The 19,376-nt window shown below is 38.1% G+C and overlaps 3 protein-coding genes across 4 annotated transcripts; 1 reads left to right on the top strand and 2 right to left on the bottom strand.

The window, feature by feature from the left end:
* Nucleotides 1-826: 826 nt before the first annotated feature.
* On the top strand, nt 827-3,752 carry LOC117921077 (cation/H(+) antiporter 15-like). Its single transcript, XM_034838865.1, has 3 exons — nt 827-1,184; nt 1,288-2,298; nt 2,393-3,752. The coding sequence occupies exons 1-3, from the start codon at nt 909-911 to the stop codon at nt 3,584-3,586; spliced, it is 2,481 nt and encodes an 826-aa protein (XP_034694756.1). The 5' UTR covers nt 827-908; the 3' UTR covers nt 3,587-3,752.
* Nucleotides 3,753-11,153: 7,401 nt separating this feature from the next.
* On the bottom strand, nt 11,154-13,655 carry LOC117921198 (aldose reductase). The gene is made up of 8 exons (XM_034839019.1): nt 13,482-13,655; nt 13,085-13,135; nt 12,783-12,856; nt 12,585-12,672; nt 12,282-12,488; nt 12,133-12,204; nt 11,642-11,881; nt 11,154-11,543 (listed from the first exon to the last, which is right to left on the bottom strand). Exons 1-8 carry the CDS (start codon nt 13,623-13,625, stop codon nt 11,454-11,456), a joined length of 966 nt encoding a protein of 321 aa, XP_034694910.1. The 5' UTR covers nt 13,626-13,655; the 3' UTR covers nt 11,154-11,453.
* Nucleotides 13,656-16,106: 2,451 nt separating this feature from the next.
* On the bottom strand, nt 16,107-18,532 carry LOC117921039 (patellin-6). 2 transcript variants are annotated; one of them, XM_034838795.1, is made up of 5 exons: nt 18,291-18,532; nt 17,431-18,165; nt 17,206-17,330; nt 16,747-16,888; nt 16,107-16,594 (listed from the first exon to the last, which is right to left on the bottom strand). In XM_034838795.1, exons 2-5 carry the CDS (start codon nt 18,154-18,156, stop codon nt 16,334-16,336), a joined length of 1,254 nt encoding a protein of 417 aa, XP_034694686.1. In that variant the 5' UTR covers nt 18,157-18,165; nt 18,291-18,532; the 3' UTR covers nt 16,107-16,333. The 2 variants fall into 2 exon arrangements, with proteins under 2 accessions (XP_034694686.1, XP_034694685.1); XM_034838794.1 differs by having other exon boundaries at nt 17,431-18,187; nt 18,291-18,530.
* Between the last annotated feature and the right edge of the window lie 844 nt (nt 18,533-19,376).

Here is a 19,376-nt window from a genome sequence, read left to right as displayed (position 1 = left end):
CATCAATGCTTTCCTTCTTTACGAACTCCTGCCAAAGCCTTAAAATATAAAAATAAAGTCAGTGAACAGAACCATTCTTGAGAAAGCTTCAGGCTCAGTGGAGATCCTTATTCCTTACATCCATCCGGCTCTATATTTGCATTGGATTATCAGCTGTTACTCCATGTGTGTGGTCTTCCATGGAGGACCCGATGATCGAGAGGCATTAGCATTAGGTGATGCACATGATCTTGTCACATTGCCATCTACAAGGCTACGAAGATGGGTTTGTGAGAAATTCGGACAAAGATTTTTTTTTTTTTTCCTTTTCAGAATATAATCATTCCTAATTTTCCCATACACATGCTCTGCAAAACCACGGATCGGAAAACTTATTACTTGTTACTTCAATATTGCATTGGGACTTTTATTTTGCTGTACATCTTTGAGTGGACTTTGATTTAAAGGATAGGGTTTTCTATGTGTTTTTCATTCTAAGAAACACATTAAATTGCACTCCTAAATTGCTGTGTTTGGACCCGTTTGACACAATTTTAGGCAGTTCTTTAATTGTGTTAAGGAGCTTGCAGTATATAAGCCACAGCTATATAAAACAGAGGAGTTGAGGCAGAACCAATTCTTTTTGAGGTGGGAGGCCACATGTCCGCCAGTTGATCATTATCAGCGGGTCAAACTCTGGCAAGAACGTTGCAGGAAAAAAACAACAATTTGACCATCCGCTCATTTCTCTCGTCCATAGCAACAAAAATGAAGTTGAACGAATTGACCATACCCCAGAAAAAACTCTTTCACAATTGAGAGAGAGAGAGAGAGAGAGAATTATTGAGCCACATTCATACTCTCTTGTTTCTATTCCCGAACTCCTAATTTCTCAATTTTCATGATTGCCTGCTGCCCGAGTTGCAGATATGGCAGACGATCAACTCGTTCCTGGAGTGGAGCTGTTGACAACGCCCAAGAATGGAAGCTACGCTTACAGATTTGGCATGAAGCCCAAGAATGTTACAGCGATTTGCATTCCCCAGCCACACACAAACGCTGGAGGCCTATATCTTTATCGTAACCCTTTACGCGCTACCACCCCCCTCTATTTGTTTCAGCTTGCATTTGCTTCTCTCCTCACCAGTGGATGCAACTTCATTCTCAAGCCTTTCAGTCAAGTCACCATTGTTGGGCAGATCATGGTAATCAAGCTCCTCCTTCCTTTTGTATATCCTCTCTTATAGGGTTATAGCCATGAGGCTCTCATTTTGCCTTCATGTTGTTTACCTCATATTTTGGAAACAGGGTGGAATTATTGGAGGCCCCTCATTTATAGGGCGCATTGATGCTTTTGCAGATATGGTGTTTCCAATTAGTATAATACACCTGTTGGAGACACTGTCATCTTTCGGAATCATGTTCTACCTGTTCCTTCTGGGAGTGAAGATGGACTATGGCATGATCAGAAGTTCAGGGAGTAAAGCATGGCTAATAGGTTTCTCGACCTATCTTTTCCCAATATTACTCACAGTACCCGTCTCCTTGATCCTGAAGAGATACATTAAGATGGACCATGAACTCGAAACATCCGTACAATGTCTCGCACTTCTAGTGTCTTCTACCTCGTTCCATAGCGTTGCTTGCTTCTTAGAGGATCTCAAACTCCTCAATTCCGAGCTTGGCCGCTTGGCAATGTCCTCCTCCATGATCAGTGGCGGCTTGAGCTATACCACACTGATTTTTGCTTTTTCTGCACGGCAGTCCCAATTAAATGGCGATGGTTTTGGAGTATGGTTATGTATTATTATGAGTGGAATCGCTCAGATTATCTTCACCAGAGTGGCCATCAAGCCCATACTGATTTGGATGGTCAAGCAGACCCCAGAAGGTCAACCCGTCAAAGAATTTCACCACTGCATCATCTTCCTGCTAGTACTGGGAAGTTCATTGATTAGCGAGATCACGGGAATGCACGGTTTCTTCGGGCCTATGGTGTTGGGGTTGGAAGTACCGGAAGGATCCCCGTTAGCATTTACCTTGGTGGACAGACTGGATTTCTTCTTTTCTTTCGTGATGTTGCCTATCTACTTCATTGTGTGTGGTGGGAGAACAAACTTGACCCGAGTGACTCCTCACACTTGTCTTGTAGTTGAGCTCATGTCCCTGCTTGGTTTCTTGTCTAAGTTTATTGGAACCATCCTGCCTTGTGTCTTCCTCTGCGACATGTTTCTCAGAGACGCAATCACCCTCAGCCTCATACTTAACAGTATAGGAATTCTTGACATTCACTTTTACACCAGCGCGAATCAACTCAAGGTATGAATTAATTACAAATTTTGCTTAGTTCTGATTCAAATTGATTCATCTTTGCGGTAACAGAATGTATGTTTTTTTGGTGTTTTGAGTGCAGTTTATTGATAACCAATGCTTCAGTGTTCTGAATACAACAGCGATGTTCATTACAGGAATTGTGTCGCATCTCGTTAGTACCCTCTACGACCCTTCAACAAGATATATGGCATACAAAAGACGTACCATACAACACTCCTCACGCAAACTTAAGCTCCGGTTATTGGTCTGCGTACACCAGGAAGAGCAAGTCCCTAACATCATTAACCTGCTTGAAATGTCAAACCCCACTAGAGAGAGTCCAATTGCTGTTTATCTTCTCCATCTCATTGAGCTTGTGGGCCGTGCAACCCCGTTGCTTGTTGCTCACCAACCCTTCAAGCACTTTGATCATCGTCCCACCCCAATTATCAATGCCTTCAGAATGTATGAAAGAAACAACCTTTCCATCGTCACATTGCAGCCCTTCACTTCTATTGCGCCCTATGCAACCATGCATAACGACATTTGCACACTGGCACTTGATAAGAGGGCTTCCCTTATCATCCTCCCTTTCCACAGGCAATGGAACACTGATCACACCAAGGATATATCCAAGTTTCGGAGTGTTAATCTCAGGGTCCTAGACAAAGCCCCTTGCTCTGTTGGGATCATTATCGATCGTGGGGCTTGGTGCGGCACCAAGTCTGTGCTAGGAAGCTGGTCTCTTTTCCGGGTTGGCGTGTTCTTCATAGGCGGAGCCGATGATCGTGAGGCAGTGGCATATGCAATGCGCATGTCTGAACATCCCAATGTTACTGTAACACTAGTGAGGTTCTTACCCTTACAGATGACCATTAATGACTATGATCCAAATGAGAGGAGAATGGATAATGACATGATCAACGAGTTTAAAGTATCAAAGGTAGGAAGTGAAAAGGCTCTGTACAAGGAGGAGATGGTGCTGGACAGTGTGTGTACATGCAGTGGAATTCGATCAATGGAGAACTCTTTTGATCTAATACTAGTTGGCAGACGCCATGAAGAGAATTCCCCCATGGTGTATGGACTAAATGATTGGATGGACTACCCGGAATTGGGATTTCTGGGGGACATACTAGCATCAGAGGATTTCACGGGGAAGGTATCAACATTGGTGATTCAACAGCATAGTTGGGCAGCCGGAGAAGAAAGCTCAAGACATTCAGAGGATAGTCCTAGCCGTCAAGACTCGTTTCTACCTCAGGTGTCCCCCAACGGTCTTAAAGGCTATTGACAGCATTTGCTCTTAGGCAGGTCTTTGGGTTCAAATCAAAATGGAGAGTTTCATTCATAATGTATAATCTGAAACTGAAAGGAAACAGTCGCCTGGATTGAACATTTCATCAACTCATTTTTAGCAACTTCATATTTGTAATCAACGTATATATTTTAATGTGATCCTTGGATGTAATTTTAGAATGTTATAAGCATTTAGGTCCGGGTGTAACTTGTACATATTCTCTCAATTATACGAAATGGAGACAGCTTCAATTTCACCCAACCATATTTTCATGGTTTCAGAGCACCACTTGCTCGATCTAAGCAAGCATTTATCCTATCCCAAGGCCCTTCCACTGTCTCACACTCTCCCCTCCTTGCTCCATAATTCTTTTTGGAAAGACTACTTGCTCTCTCCATTGAAAACACCATACCAACACTGCTCAACAACCTCGAAAAAAGTTTCTCCCAAGTCAGTATCTTCTCCTCTATCACTTGAACTCATGTATTTGTGAATATAAATGCTATTAGAGTACAGTTTTTTAAAGGTTATGGATCAGTAAAGCATTGTAAGAGGGAAGAGAGAACCCATAAAGAAAGCTTCTCAAAGGACTATGGATTCAAAGGTGAACAAATTCTATGCTCTATCATTCAAAGATTCAAAAAAGAAAAAAACAGAAAAAAGGGAGGGGGTCAACCAAGGTGAAATGCCCAATGCCCAATCAAGACGACATGCCCAATTAAGGCGAAATGTCCAACAAAGATGAAATATCCGACAAAAAATTTGTGAAAGATTGTAATCTTTAAACAAAGTTGACAAGCTCATCTAAGGCCATAGAGCCTACTCAAAAGTCGGATTCTAAAAGAAAAAATCAAAAGATGGTTGTGTGCACCCTAAAATACCTTATATATGATCACTACTTTCACTGAAGAACAAAAATTTGAATGTACTGTACATTCCTTAAAGTCATATAATCCATCTTGAGAAGAACGTTAATCATGAGTTTTGAAAAACTTAATAGATCCTAAAAATAAAATAAAATAAAATATAAGAGTTGATTCATCCTTAAAATATTAGCCAAGTGGATATATCTTGGGAAGAGGGGAAGAGGTAATCAGGAACATGAAGAAGTCAAATTTGGGTCTAGAGAAGGTCGATTGGATGATCTAGGTGGCACCACCTTGTATGCACTAAGCAGCTAAAAATTAGAAATGCCATACTTCCACCAATGTGCCAACTACGTAACATATTAAGGAATATTATTGTTGTGATACATTCCTAAGTAAGTGTAAATGAGATTCCACTACTGATGGATCAAGGATTGTGAATCTTAGAAAAAGGCATAATTAAAAATTGTAATACACACACATATATACTCTGTGAATAAATTAATAAATAAATAAATAAACAAGAAAAAAGTATTCAACTAACCCCCTTATCTTTTACATGGTATCAGAGCAACACCATAGTGCTGATTACTTGACTTTTTCAAACACTATTAGAAAATCTCATTCCACATATTCAAACACTAGTAGCAACAACAATTATGGTATGGATCCATCAAACGCATACTTAATTTGTTCATCATTGACCCGATCACATGCTCATTTCAACCAAATTGAATGGTGCCAACTATCCATCATGGAGTAAATCCATGATTCATGCTCTCATGGCCAAGAACAAAATTGGCTTTGTAAATGGATCCATTCAGCCACCTTCAAAAATAGAACGAACAAAATAGAATCAAAGAAAAACATGATTTTATCATAGCTCACTCACTCAATGGAACCCGATCTAGCCAAAGTGGTCATTCATTCTAAGACAACTCATCAAGTGTGGGAAGATTTTATAGACCAATTCTCACAAGAGAATGCACTAATAATCTATCAAATCCAAAAATCCTTGGTTTCTTTCTCACAAGGCATTATGACAATCTCAACCTATTTCACAAAACTTAAAGGTGTTTGGGACGAATTAGAGATGTATCGACCTCTTCCCACCTACAACCAAATGAAAGCACATCATGAACAAAGGAAGGGAGATCGGATGATGCAATTTCTCATGGCCCTCAATGACACTTACAACATTATTTGTACCAATATTCTTATGATGTCACCATTGTCTAATGTATGTCAAGCATATTCTCTCATCGTTGAAGACGAAACACAATGAAAAATAACATCAAAATCAACTAAGAATTTTTCCATTGCCATTAAAATTCAAAATTGACCAAACAACTTATCGAATAATTCCAAAGGCAAACACTATGAGCATTATAATAAAGGAGGTCATACAATTGAAAATTGTAAGACTAAAATTCCTTTGCAAATATTGTAACAAAAAAGGTCATATTAAAGAAAGGCATGGGTTTAAAAATGTCACATGGGTTTCCAATAGTATAGGAACTTAAGGTAATCAACAGAGTCAACCACAACAGCAACAACACAAGTGTTGAGAAAGTGCACATAACATATGACCTGCTACTAATGCAATATATTCTTCCCAATCTACACATGGGACCAATCCATAAAACGTCAGTACACCCTCCCAATTCTCTAACCTGATGGACTTTCTACATGGGTTTTCCATATACCAACTTCAACAACTTACTCGTGCAACTTCCATGATGACTCTAAACCAAGCTTCCAATTATAGCAATGCTTATGTAAATGCTACGAGTCTGTCCATTTTTTTCATTGCCTTAATTAATTCAGAATTCACCAAACCTTAGATTTTTAATAACGGAGCCACTAACTGCATCACTTCTTATTCCACACTTTTCACTCAAACAAAATCCTCACCAATTCCCACTATTAATTTACCTATTGGGTCTTCTGTCTCAATCACTTCAATTGACACCATACTGTTCAATTCAAATATCATCTTAGAAATGTTTTGTATGTTCCATTTTTTTGCTTCAATTTGATGTCTGTGAGTTAAGTTACCATTGCTATAAACCATTGTGCCATTTTGTTACCTACTTTCTGTATTTTGTAGGACTTGCTTACAAGGAAGATGATTAGCTTGGGTAAACAACAAGGTGGCCTTTATTACATGTCTTTGTTGCAAAGGACACCTATCGCCCATCAAATTTTTTACCCTTCAAATTTGTGGCATATGCATCTTTACCATCCATCACCATTTTGTCTTAAATTAGTTTCTCCATTATTGCATCCCAATAATATCTTTTATGATAATAATTGTTCTACTTATCCTATGGCTAAAAAAACTAGACTACGGTTTCCTTCAAATTCCATATCAACTCATGCTCCATTGGACTTGTTACATTGTGATACTTGGGGTCTACACAAAGTTTCCACACATTTAAGGGCACGCTTTTTTCTCACCATTGTGGATGATTTTACAGGATGCTCATAGATATTTCTTGTGCAATATAAGTATAAAAAAAAAAAAAATGTTTTATTGATTTTGATTGTACTCAAATGCATGCCTACGTTAAAGCCATTAGAGTGAACAATGGTTCAAATTCCTATCCATAAGAATTTTATTTCGCTTTCATGGCATCAAATATCAATGAAATTGTGTTTACACTCCACAACAAAATAAAGTCATCGAATGCAAGCATTGCCATATTCTTACTATAGCACGTGCATTACTTTTCTAATCTCACTTACCCCTTACTTTTTAGGGTGAATGTATATTGACTGTTGTCTACCTTATTAATAGATTACCATGACCATTGTCATCAATTGGATCACCTTTTGAGTTGTTATAGAATCGGCCAACATTACTTGATCACTTGAAAGTTTTTGAATGTCTATGTTATGCGACTTTTGTTCATCCTACTCATAATTTTGACCCTTATGCCACACATTGCATCTTTGTTGGATACCCCACTGGTAAAAAAAGTTACACATTTTATGACTTGGAAACTAAGAAATTTTTCATCAATCATGATGTTAAATTTTGTGAGACCATTTTTTATTTTTTTCTATTTCAACTTCACCAACTCCTAATTTTGTGTTGTCCCATTTCCCTCCTAACATTCCTAATAGTTGGGCCTTTTTGGAACCCTTCTCCACCAATATTCCATCTTCACAACCCCAACAACAAGAGTTGTCGAACACACATGAGGCCACTTCACCAATACACACAGGTTGTACTTGAAATCTCAACCTCACCTAACCGACCCCCACCTTGTCTTCTGCACCTTCACCTTAAGCTAACCTCATGGTACCTACTTCACACACTTGAGACCCTTTTACTCCTCCCATTCCAACCATGTGATAGTCCCTTCATCCTAAACAACCTTTAACATGACATTAAGTGTAACGACCCACACCCAACCATGTAGATATTGTCCGCTTTAGGCCCAAGGGGGCCCTCACGGCTTTAAAACGCATCTACTTGGTTAAGAGGAGTCTCTACATATATAGCGCCAGGAACATTCTCTCATATCCGATGTGGGACATCACAAACACCCCTCCATGCAGACACAACGTCCTCGTTGTGTCCCATGGGATTGCGGGGCCAAACAGACAAACAAACACCCCTTACGGGGCCAAACAAACTCCCACACCGGGGTCGGGGATCGACTCTGATACCATTTGTAACGACCCACACCCAACCATGTAGATATTGTCCGCTTTGGGCCCAAGGGGGTTCTCACGGATTTAAAACGCGTCTACTTGGTTAAAAGGAGTCTCTACATATATAGCGTCAGGAACATTCTCCCCTATCCGATGTGGGACATCACAAACACCCCCCCCCCCCCCCCCCCCCCATGCAGACACAACGTCCTCGTTGTGTCCCATGGGATTGCAGGGCCAAACAGACAAAGTCAAACAAACCCCCACATCGGGGTCGGGGATTGGCTCTGATACCATTTGTAACAACCCACACCCAACCATGTAGATATTGTCCGTTTTGGGCCCAAGGGGACCCTCACGGCTTTAAAATGCGTCTACTTGGTTAAGAGGAGTCTCTACATATATAGCGCCAGGAACATTCTCTCCTATCCGATGTGGGACATCACATTAAGACTATGTAGTATCTGTTCACGCCAATCACTCTATCTTGACACCAAGTTTTGCATCAAGTACTTCTTATCCTATTTCTCATTTTCTTTCCTACTCTCATATCTCTTTTGCCCATTATGCTTTTCTAACTAACATTACATGTCACACCGAACCTAACTCTTATGATCAAGCTATCCTTGATCCACAATGGTGACAAGCCATGAATGTAGAATTAGAGGCATTGTAACAAAATAACACATGGTGTTTGGTTCTCATGCCCAATGGTTGTAAACCAATCAATTGTAAATGGGTTTACAAAATAAAATATAGGTCTAATGACACCATTAAGCGCTATAAGGCCCATCTTATTGCTAAGGGATACACTCAATTTGAGGGCATTGATTATCAAACTTTCTCTCCTACGACCAAACTCACTACACTATTGTCTTCTTACTGTTGCTACTACTTGACATTAGTTCATCCTCTAATTAGACGTCTAGAATGTTTTTCCTCATGGTGATTGGCATGAAGTAATTTACATGGAGCCTCCACTCAATCTTTGCTAACAAAGGGAGAACATTTCATGTCAACTCAACAAGTCCCTTTATGGACTCAAACAAGCATCTAGAAATTGGTTCTCCATTTTTTAAGAAACCATCTAGAAAGTTGGTTATCAACAATCAAAGGCTAATTATTCTTTTTTCATCAAGGCTCAAGGTACTTTATTTATTACACTCCTTATTTATGTTGACGACATACTTCTCACAAGAAGTGGAACATCTCAAAAAAAAAAAAAAAAATTCTCAAATGCTTCTATATCAAAGATCTCAGAGATTTGAAATATTTTTTAGGCATTGAATTCTCCCGCTTGAAGAAAGGTATTTTCATATCTAAAAGAAAACATGCACTAGACATTTTACAAGATTTAAGACTTCTAGGTGCACACCTATACAAATTTCCAATAGAACAACATTTGAAGCTCACTCCCACAAATGGAGCATTACTTAATGATCCAACTAAATACAAAAGATTGGTTGGTAGATCGATTTATCTTATCATCACTAGACTTGACATAGTTTATTCTATCCGAACATTGAGTCAATTCATGCATGAGCCTTGAAAACTTTATTGGTACGTTGCCATATGAATTCTCAAATACATCAAAGGTACTCCTAGTTAAGGTTTACTATTTCCTTCCATCAATAGTCTTGCCTTGAAAGCCTTTTGTGATTCAAATTAGGGAGTTTGTCATGCCATTAGAAGGCTAGTTACAGGATACTTTGTTTTCTTTAGAAATTCTCATCTCATGGAAATCCAAGAAACAAACCATCTCTAGATCCTCAACAGAAGTCGAATATCGAGCTATGGTTAATGCAAGTTTGGAGTTAACTTGATTGCGTTCAAGGATGAAAATATCGGTAATCATGGATATATCGGTATTTGGATTTTACGGATATATCGGTGGATATTTTGACACAAAATATCGATAGACAAAAAATTCATCAAAACTTATGAAAATATAAAAAAAAAACTCTTAAAAATGAAATTCGAAGTATAATAGACATTTTGAAGATGTTTTATTGAAAAAAATTAATATATGTATGATATGATTTGCGATATTAAATTTAATTATATAGTGTCGGCTAATAAGAAATATGAATTTTGTAAGTGTTGACTCATTATGAAGTTAAATTATTACAAATATACTAATTATGTAATTTAAATATATTACTATGTTAAATTAATTTACTTACCTCTATTAAAAATATTATAATTAATTGTAAAAATATACTAATTTAAATTCAATGTTATACTAATTTAAAAATGTATTAAGTTAATTTATTCTCAATATACTATTATTACACTTGAATATCAAAATAAAATAAAATAATTAATTTAAATCTAAATTATTGCAAATATACTAATTATGTTATTTAAATATATTTATGATTTTTAATTAAAAATATTTTTATTTAAAAATATTGATAATTTTATTTATGATTTTACATTTGTTTTACATTTAATTAGTATACAAATTTAATTATAAGATAATTAAAATTAACTTATAATTTAATATTTTACCAAATTTTTACATATATATCTTTGATATATCCAATATATCCCCAAAATTTCAGCGATTTTTTTCATTTATGACCGATATATCTGTGATTACTATCTTACCTATATGTATCGTATTCACCTTCTTCGATACACGATATATCGGCGATATATCACCGATATATCCCGATATTTTCTTTCTTGATTGCGTTATATATTATAGGATTTAAAAGCCCCATAGGTAGTTCCTACGCCATTGTTATGTGACAATAAGGTAGCTTTGTACATTGTAGCAAATCCCATTTTTCATGAATGTACATAGCACATTGAAATAGACTATCACATAATTAGAGAAAAACTGCAAGTTAAAATGATTAGCCCTTCATATGTACCTACTCACTTCCGGTTGATAGATGTATTTACAAAAGCTTTGGAAAAGGATCAATTTATAATACTACGTAACAAGTTTGGACTTGAGAGAGAGTATTAAGAATATATATATATAAAGAACAAGAACAAAAAAATGTTCAGCCAACTCCCTGGTATTCATTACTTAAGCTCACTGTTTATCTTTTACAATACACGACCCATGACCCTACGTCAAAACGCGTTTTGACTCTACATACAGGCCACAGACCACCAGAATTTCCCATGAAGATAAGGAGTTTCAACTGGTCCGTCGCATGGACCAAGCTACGCATTGACAATCTAGAAAATTTTCCATAATTGCTATAATTTATTATAGAAGGCTGGTAGACATTATTCTACATACATCCAAGTTCTATGACCAACGACACAAGTTATAAACATAACACACAGCTGATTAACAAAGATCCGAAGAGAATCTAGATTTCATTGTCCCATAGCTCTGTCACACTTCTGAATGGCCCTTCTTCCTTATTCACAAACAGCTCTTCACCGTCCAAAACTCTCCCCTGCGCCAACATCAACAGATGAGCTTTTGATAAGAATTAAAGAAACATAGTACCACAAATGATCGTCAAATAAGAAACATGGTCCCAATAAGAGTTACCTGATCTGGTATGGAGCAGAGAGCGTGGAAATCTTCATCTGGCATATCCCACCCAAAGACCTGTATGTTCTCTTTGATCCTCTCAGGGTTGCTTGATTTGGGAATGACGCTAGTCCCTCTCTTTAGTGCCCACTTCACCAGCACCTGCCCTGGACTCTTGTTCAGCTTTCTTGCTATACTTCCAACTACTGGATCATGGATGAGGTCTCTTCCACCCTCGGATGAACCCAGTGGTGATGCCTTCAAAATTCATCCAAAACAATCATAAACATTAATGCAGGCTAGGAAAATTGAAAGTAGGAAAAATTCCTCGTCAGATCATGTGACCATTCAAGAGGCCACTAACAACGACCATTTTCCACGTATTTTTCTTGAGAAAAGCAATTTGCATCATACCCCCCCTTATACTGTGACTGCCTACGTTAACTAAACGGTAGAAATTGACCCACTAAATCACTGAAAGATCAATAAATTGAACATGCTCATCTTACAGTGACATGAATGCCATTCTTCTTGCAAGCCTCCAACATTTTATCATTCTTCCATCCAGGATGCATCTCCATCTGAAAGCAAAGCTTAAGATGATTGAATAATGTGTTCTTCCCAGCCATTTTTCCTAGTATTAATATAGGTGTCTTACCTGACACACAGAGGGCATTGTTTGAGCAAAACCCAACAGCTTATTGAGCTTCTTCAGTGTAAAATTGCAAACACCGATGTCTCTGACGAGACCTTCCTTGACAAGCTTCTCCATTTCTCTCCAAACTCCTTCCATGTCGAACTCCAAAATATCGGTAGCCTTGGGTGGTCTGCTGGGTCCATCTTTCAGCCGAAATGGCCAGTGGATCTACCCCAGATCAATTGATCACACAACATAGTTATGCTCAGGATATAGAGCATAAACTAATTGTTATGACAGAATACAAGAGCAAGCCTAAATTACCAGATAGAGGTCAAGGTAGTCAAGTTGCAGTTCTTGAAGGGTTTTGCTTAAAGCACTTCGAACTCTTCCTGGCTCCAACTCAGTACACCTACATTCACCCTCACAAATACCAAAAATGAGATTCTGATTCACATTCCAAACTACACCTGTGTCTCGTAAAGACAGTGGCGTCTTCAGGAGCTGTATCTATTACCATACCATAACTTAGATGTAACGAATAGATCCCTTCTCTCTATCCCTGCATGCATAGCCGCCTTAAGAGCCTGTCCTACCTGAAACAGAGTATTGAATCCATTATTTTATGCTAATGTATCAAATAGCAGTTGATGTTCCATATCTACTCAACATCAATCAATATCATGCAAGTTTTGTTGATTGAGCATACTAAGCCCTCAAGATATGCTGCCAATGCAGCATGGTCTACACTCAGAAGATACTGCTTGATGTCTCCCCCTCAAGGACAGGGGAAGACAAAAAAGACAAAAAGAAAGAAAAACAACCTCTGCTTGAACTCCATACTCCCAAGCCGTATCTATATGCCTGTAACCAGCCTGCAGCCAAGGTTGGAAAAAACTGGTTAACAGCAGTACGGTGGACAAATGCGATGAGATGTTCAAATATAAACACCAGAAGCCAGTATACAAGAAGTTTAATAAAAACGACCTTGAGAGGTTTGTACCATAGCTCGAGCCTAACCAGACAAGCCTATTCAGTATGATTTGCTTTAATTTGGGTTGCCCCAAGTGAGGCAAAATGTAAGGAAAGATGCGCATGACCTCCATGATTTCTATTTTCAAGCATAAACACATACCTTTTAAGTTAATCTTACCCTATCTGGTGGTGGGATGTGACACAGATACACAGGGCCTAAGAGATGAGTGGGAAGTATAAGAGTACCTCAACGATTGCGGTGAAGACAGCGTTGCTGGCCTGGGAACCAGCTCTCCAAGTGCCCAACCCCACCGCAGGTATTGAGTGGCCGCTTATCAGCTTGCAGGATTGGACCTGTTCTCCAGTCTGAGTAAAGGTCGCATGAGCCATGCTGCCGCTCTTCTTCTCCACTTCAACAATCACTATCAAGTTATCACTAATCAACGACGTCTGTATGACAAACCGAAGGCGTCTGTATTTATAGGGTTGGTGAATAGAGATAAGGTCTTGCATGTTTCACACGTTGAAAGCTCTCGAGGCATTCGTGTCACAATCCAAGCCACCCTCTCACACGTCTTCCCACCACATCCAATATTTGGAAGATGAAGATTAGTCCTGGCCCGGCTCTTGGATCCATCTAAGAGTGGGGATTGGGCTATGTTTGGATTCAAAGTTTGGCCCATAATTTGGTATATTTCAAATAAAATTCCATATAGTTTAGTTACTAAATTTCCAGCCCAGTCCAAGCCTGAAACCCAAAGTAGCCCAATTCAATCCCAAGACAAGGTGAAAGTGGGACCTGAATATTTAAAAATCAAGTAGGAAACTTTTGTCATGTTTAAAGTTGTTTTTAATTTTTTTTAAAAATTATTAAATTCAAGAAAATTTAGAATAAAAAAAATAATATATGCACGAAGATTTTTTTTAATTGGTACTTCTTATCAGTATGGTCAGCAACCTCCTCAAAGTCAATTGGACTCCAGCCACCTACCACTAACAAAGACGTGTACTAAAATACACCTCTACCACCTTACGCCAATGTGAAAACTACTAGAAATTTCAAAATTGAGCCTCAAGGGAATCCAAAGCTTCGGATTGGATTTATCGATAGCTTTCAAAAAACCAAAAAAAAAAATTCATTCTCTCCGTATATATTCTTATTCTATTTATATATATATAATTTATTTATTTTTTTAGTTCTTCTATGTTGGAGTTTGGTGAGTGTCCACGTCATCTGACCCAATATGATGCAATCAAATAAAAAGATAGTAGTTTCAAAGAGTTGGAATTATTAGAAACCACATGAGTAAAAAATAAATAATAATTCTCTCTATCTTTCATTTTTACTTTTCTTTAGAAAAGAAATATCAAGAGAACTCTTAAAAAAAAGTTTTTGAGAAAAGAAAGTAATAAATTTTTATGCTGTGAAACGAAGTGCTTCTTCATTTTAATATGATTTCATTCAACAAAGAATTAAACGGTAAAACAAATATTTTTTCGGATCTTGAATATTTTAGAAAAGTAATACGAAGTTTTCCATTTCATTTCATTTATTTATACTTAATTATATTTATTTGTATAATTACTTTCATCTCATGACTTAAATTTTATAATATTTCTAAAAAAGAATATTATTAAAGGAAATTTTTATATTTTTATGCTTTGAATTTTGCTATAAGATCTTGAAAGTGAAAAGTGAAAACAAGTGAGGAAATATGATTTTTAAAATTGTTTTAAAATTTTTAAACAAAGGCAGAACCAAAAATATCACTAGCTAAAAAGTTTAGAATTTTCAAAGAAATGGATTTAGAAAAAATGTAAAAGAATTCAACTTTGGTTTTCCTTAACTCTTTCTTTCATATTTTTTCTTCTTTCTTTTTCCCCTAAAATTTTCAAAATCTAGATAGAGCTTTAGGTTGTATTGGTCCATATAAAGTATTATTGAAAAAATTAAGGAAAATAATTTTCTATGATTTTACTAGGAAATATATATATATATATATATAAATTAAATACAAATAAAAAACATTTGTATATTAAAAAAAAAAAAAATGAGTGGCTTAATTTACTTATTACCTTAACTTGGCAAACAGCTTTTGTGTGCATTACATTTATGTAGTGTAAACCCTTTATGTTATATTATAACACTGGCTGTGCAAAAGTACAATGCAAGAAAATATAATTGGTGTTATTCATGATGTTGTCTCCCAACTCCCAACTCCCAACTCCCAAAAGCAATTAGGAGACAGTTTCCAACCATCCATACTATATGCTTCGTCACATCCCTAGTCTTCAAATGGAAGGTGATTCCCTCTGGCAATTCAAATTCGAATGAAGCATGGAGCCAAAAAGGAAAATGTGAACAAAAGCTGAAATATAAAAAGAAAGCAGGTAAATCCAACCAAAGAAATGAATCAATAAAAAGGGGCATGGTATTCGTACAGGGAAACAGAGGGGGGAGGCAGGACTCAGGAGTCAAAGTAATGAAATAAATCAACACAGCTCCTCTTTCACACTCCACACGTAACCGCCCGTGATCCCATCCCGCTCTCTCCGCCTTTGCTATTCTCATCCAAAACCCCACCCCCCACAATCAAGCTCCAGAGACCAGTCAATTTTTCCTCCACTTTCTTTCTTCTTCTTTTTCGATTTTCCCAACACCCCCAAAAGAGGCCAAAGCTCACTGCATTATTATGGGCACAAGTGGAAGATGGGCCTTTGTGAAAATCTCTCTCTTGCTTTCACTTTATTTGCTTGAATCTTTTTCTATTTCAAATAAGCAACAAAGAGAATTAATAATGTGCTTAAATGGATAATTTTGCTATTCAGAAAAAATGCATAGGGAGAAATCCAAGTTCCAAAACTAGTGAGAAGGTGAAATATCAAATATGTACTTGAATTGGCAACGTTAATATGCTTTTTCTTCTATATATTAAGCCATATAATGCCCACCATTTATACACCACGGTGATACACTACTACAAAGTACAAACTGCTATCAAGATGACACAAGGTTCACAAGCATTGCTCAAACTCCCCAAAAGAACAAAGAAAAAGAGTAATAATCAAAATGCACTTAGATTTATTATGATTTGAAGCTAGACTACGGTGGATTTGCGGACGACGTATCGGTAAGCAGCCACCTTCCTTCTCCGGGAGGCGGTGTTGTCGACCGAGAGCACTAATCTGCCAGCCTCTCGCGACATGAAGGAGTTGTGCACAGCTTCTTCGGAGGGGGCCATCTTCCTCGGCTTCTCCACAGCAATGGTGTAGCTGCCTTCAGCGTTGGGCACGAACTCTGCGCTGTATTCCAAGTCCCACCCTCCCACCACTATGTCCCATGTTATTGTGGCGCCGGCCTAATCCACCCCCCACACAAGGAAGCACAACTCTTTATTAGGTTAATTCAGAACAAATTTTAAAGAAAATCGAAAGATTTAATTGGGATTAAACTGGATAATGGAATAATGGTAAAATAAGAAACAGCCCAACATAATAAAACAAAATAAACCTCAATGCCCTCAATTTGAATGTTCACTTTCTCCCCTCCTTTCACGGTAAACTCAGAGGCTGGTTTTGGCGGGCCATTCTGCAAGTCGCTGGGTCTACTCAGCCCGCCGTACTGCACCGGCATATCCTCCGGCCTTATGAACCTGATCAGATACCAAAGCCCACTTCAGAAACCCTCTTAAAACACAAACAATGCTTTAAGGGAAAAAAGAAACCTAACATAAGAAAAACAGTTTGGATCTTCAGAAAATTGATACGATCAGAACAAATTGGGAAAAGTCGACAGAAATCAAAACTCATCTGGGAAAACTTTACCCGATTCACACAAAATGTTGAAACAGATTTGTTTTGAAAAAGAAAAAAACAGAGAAACCCATCACAGATTCTGCGTCAAATTACTAATTAAAAATGGGTATCAAAGCAGGGACAGTGTTGAAAACAGATGCAGGCAGAGACTCACTTGTAAAGGGTTTCTGCAACATTTCCTTCCTTAGAGATCACAAACTTGCTCTTGGTTCGTTGGGTCAGGAATGGACTGAACATTGAATACAAAATGCTAAAGTACCAGGGGACGTTGATGAAAATCTGAACTCCAAAAAAAACAAGATAAAACAAAACAATACCAGTGAGAAACTTGGATTCAAGTAATTATTCAAAAAATGAAGTTTCAGTAGAGTTATTTCACCTTCCGGGCAACCATTTCTGGATAATTATCTTGGAAGAGAGAGAGAATCTGGTTAGAAGCGACCCTGAGCTCCCTTTTGGGCATGTCTTTGAGATCAGTCACCTGAATGATGGAGTTAACACCACCGGGCTTGAAATGCAGAAGTTTGATGCCTCTCTCGAGGACTTGAACTCTCCACCTCAGGAACTTCTTGAGCTTCTCTTCGTCCCCGAAGATTCTCTCGTACATGTCCTTGTCTCTGAAAACCCCATAGGCGTTGTAGCAAACTGGATGTTCTTCTCTGTCGTACCCGTGCATGTAAGCCACGACACCTTCGAGCTCCTTAAACCCCAGGTCCTCCTCAGCGACGTCGTCCGCTCCGAACTCTTTTCTCCAAGCCAAGCACTTCTCCAGCATGTTAAAGGAGTCGGCGACCCTGAAGTCCCTGGCTCGCAGAAACTTCAGTAGTATGACATCGGCTCTCTCGTCTCCACCCAAGAGAGGAATGCCCCACATGGAGTCAGACCCATGAGAGGCCACTAGCTTGTCTTTGAACTCCTGCAGTGCCTTCTTCTCTGAAGACTTGAGGCGGGACACGAAGTAGGTGTCCTCCTTGAAGGAAGGAGAGCGAAGGGTAGCGGCCTCCATCAACGAGGTCACAAATCTTTTCCTGAAAGGCTTGGGGGATGCCTCCGGCTGGTCTTTCTGAGGAGTTTGTTGCATTGAGATGGGTGAGGAAGCTTCCATGAATGGATTCTGAGCAAGACCCAGATGGAATCTATGAGAAGAAGAAGAAATATAAGAAATGCAGATTGCAGAGAAACAGAAAGAGATGAAAAATGTGGTGGTCACTTGTGCGAGTGCAGAAACTATACACTAACCTTATGGGGGAGGAAGCACTGCTTTCTATTCTCTGAAGCAAGCAGAGGTTTCCCCAATTCCACTTCAATGGCAACAGGTAAAAGAGAAAGCAACCGTCACTGAGACCAAACAGGGATAAGATTGACAAACTGTAGAGAAAGACAGAGAGAGAATGAGACCCCCCAAAACCAGATTTGCTCTCATAAATTATTGCCGTCCCACCCTAAATATCATCACTCTCTTCCCCCTCCCCTCTTCGCTTTCAAGTTTCAACTTTTCAAAGCCCCTTTCAAACTGCCCAATGCTTACTTGCTTGCTAGTTGTCAACTACTAAAACTACTACCTCTTTTTGTTTCCTAAACCCATAAAATAAATTATTTAAAAAATATATTTTTTTTCTTAAAATAAAAATAAAAATCAAGTAAACAGTTGGGTTCCACAAATAATTTTGAAAAAATCAGATTTCAAAAATGAAATACGCGCAAGTGATGAAACAAAATCTGGCCTACTCCTATGCAGAAGGAAATTGAAATTCAAATCGATGTGGGGAGTGAGGAGACGCGCCCCGACAGATCGTGGGGAAAAGGATAGAGTGAGCCGAGCCATGGGCAGCCCATGGGAGATCGTACGGTGGAGAGGAGAGCGGTGGAGTGAAGAAGAAGGTTATAATAATTGATTCAAGGGGCACGGGCTTGTCTGTGTGCGCCTTTACAGTGGGGCCTCACCTTACGCATGAGTTTCTCCTTTTTCCTCTCTTTAGTGGGTCCCACTTCTGAATTGCACGACTCCCCAGTTTGAAATTTTCCAGTAAGGGCTTGACTCCCCTTCCCCTTACCCCCCTCCACACTCCACACATTTTGTTTTCTCAGCGTCTGAGCCGGATTGTGTTTTTTTATTAAAGCACTCTGCCCTGAAAATCTAATTGTTAAACCAATTTTTAATATCTACTACAAAATTTCAAATTTTGTACAATAAAAAAATATAAATTTAACTTATATTTTTAAATTTTAAGATAATAAATATTTTTTAAATCATTATTTTTTAGTTATTATTATTTTGTAATATTAAAAAACAAAAAACAAAAGATTTATCCAAACCGAGGATAT

This window comes from Vitis riparia, chromosome 8, assembly GCF_004353265.1.
Source record: "Vitis riparia cultivar Riparia Gloire de Montpellier isolate 1030 chromosome 8, EGFV_Vit.rip_1.0, whole genome shotgun sequence".
In the NCBI taxonomy this organism is placed as follows: Eukaryota; Viridiplantae; Streptophyta; class Magnoliopsida; order Vitales; family Vitaceae; genus Vitis; species Vitis riparia.
This window is presented reverse-complemented; position numbering and strand designations above follow the sequence as displayed.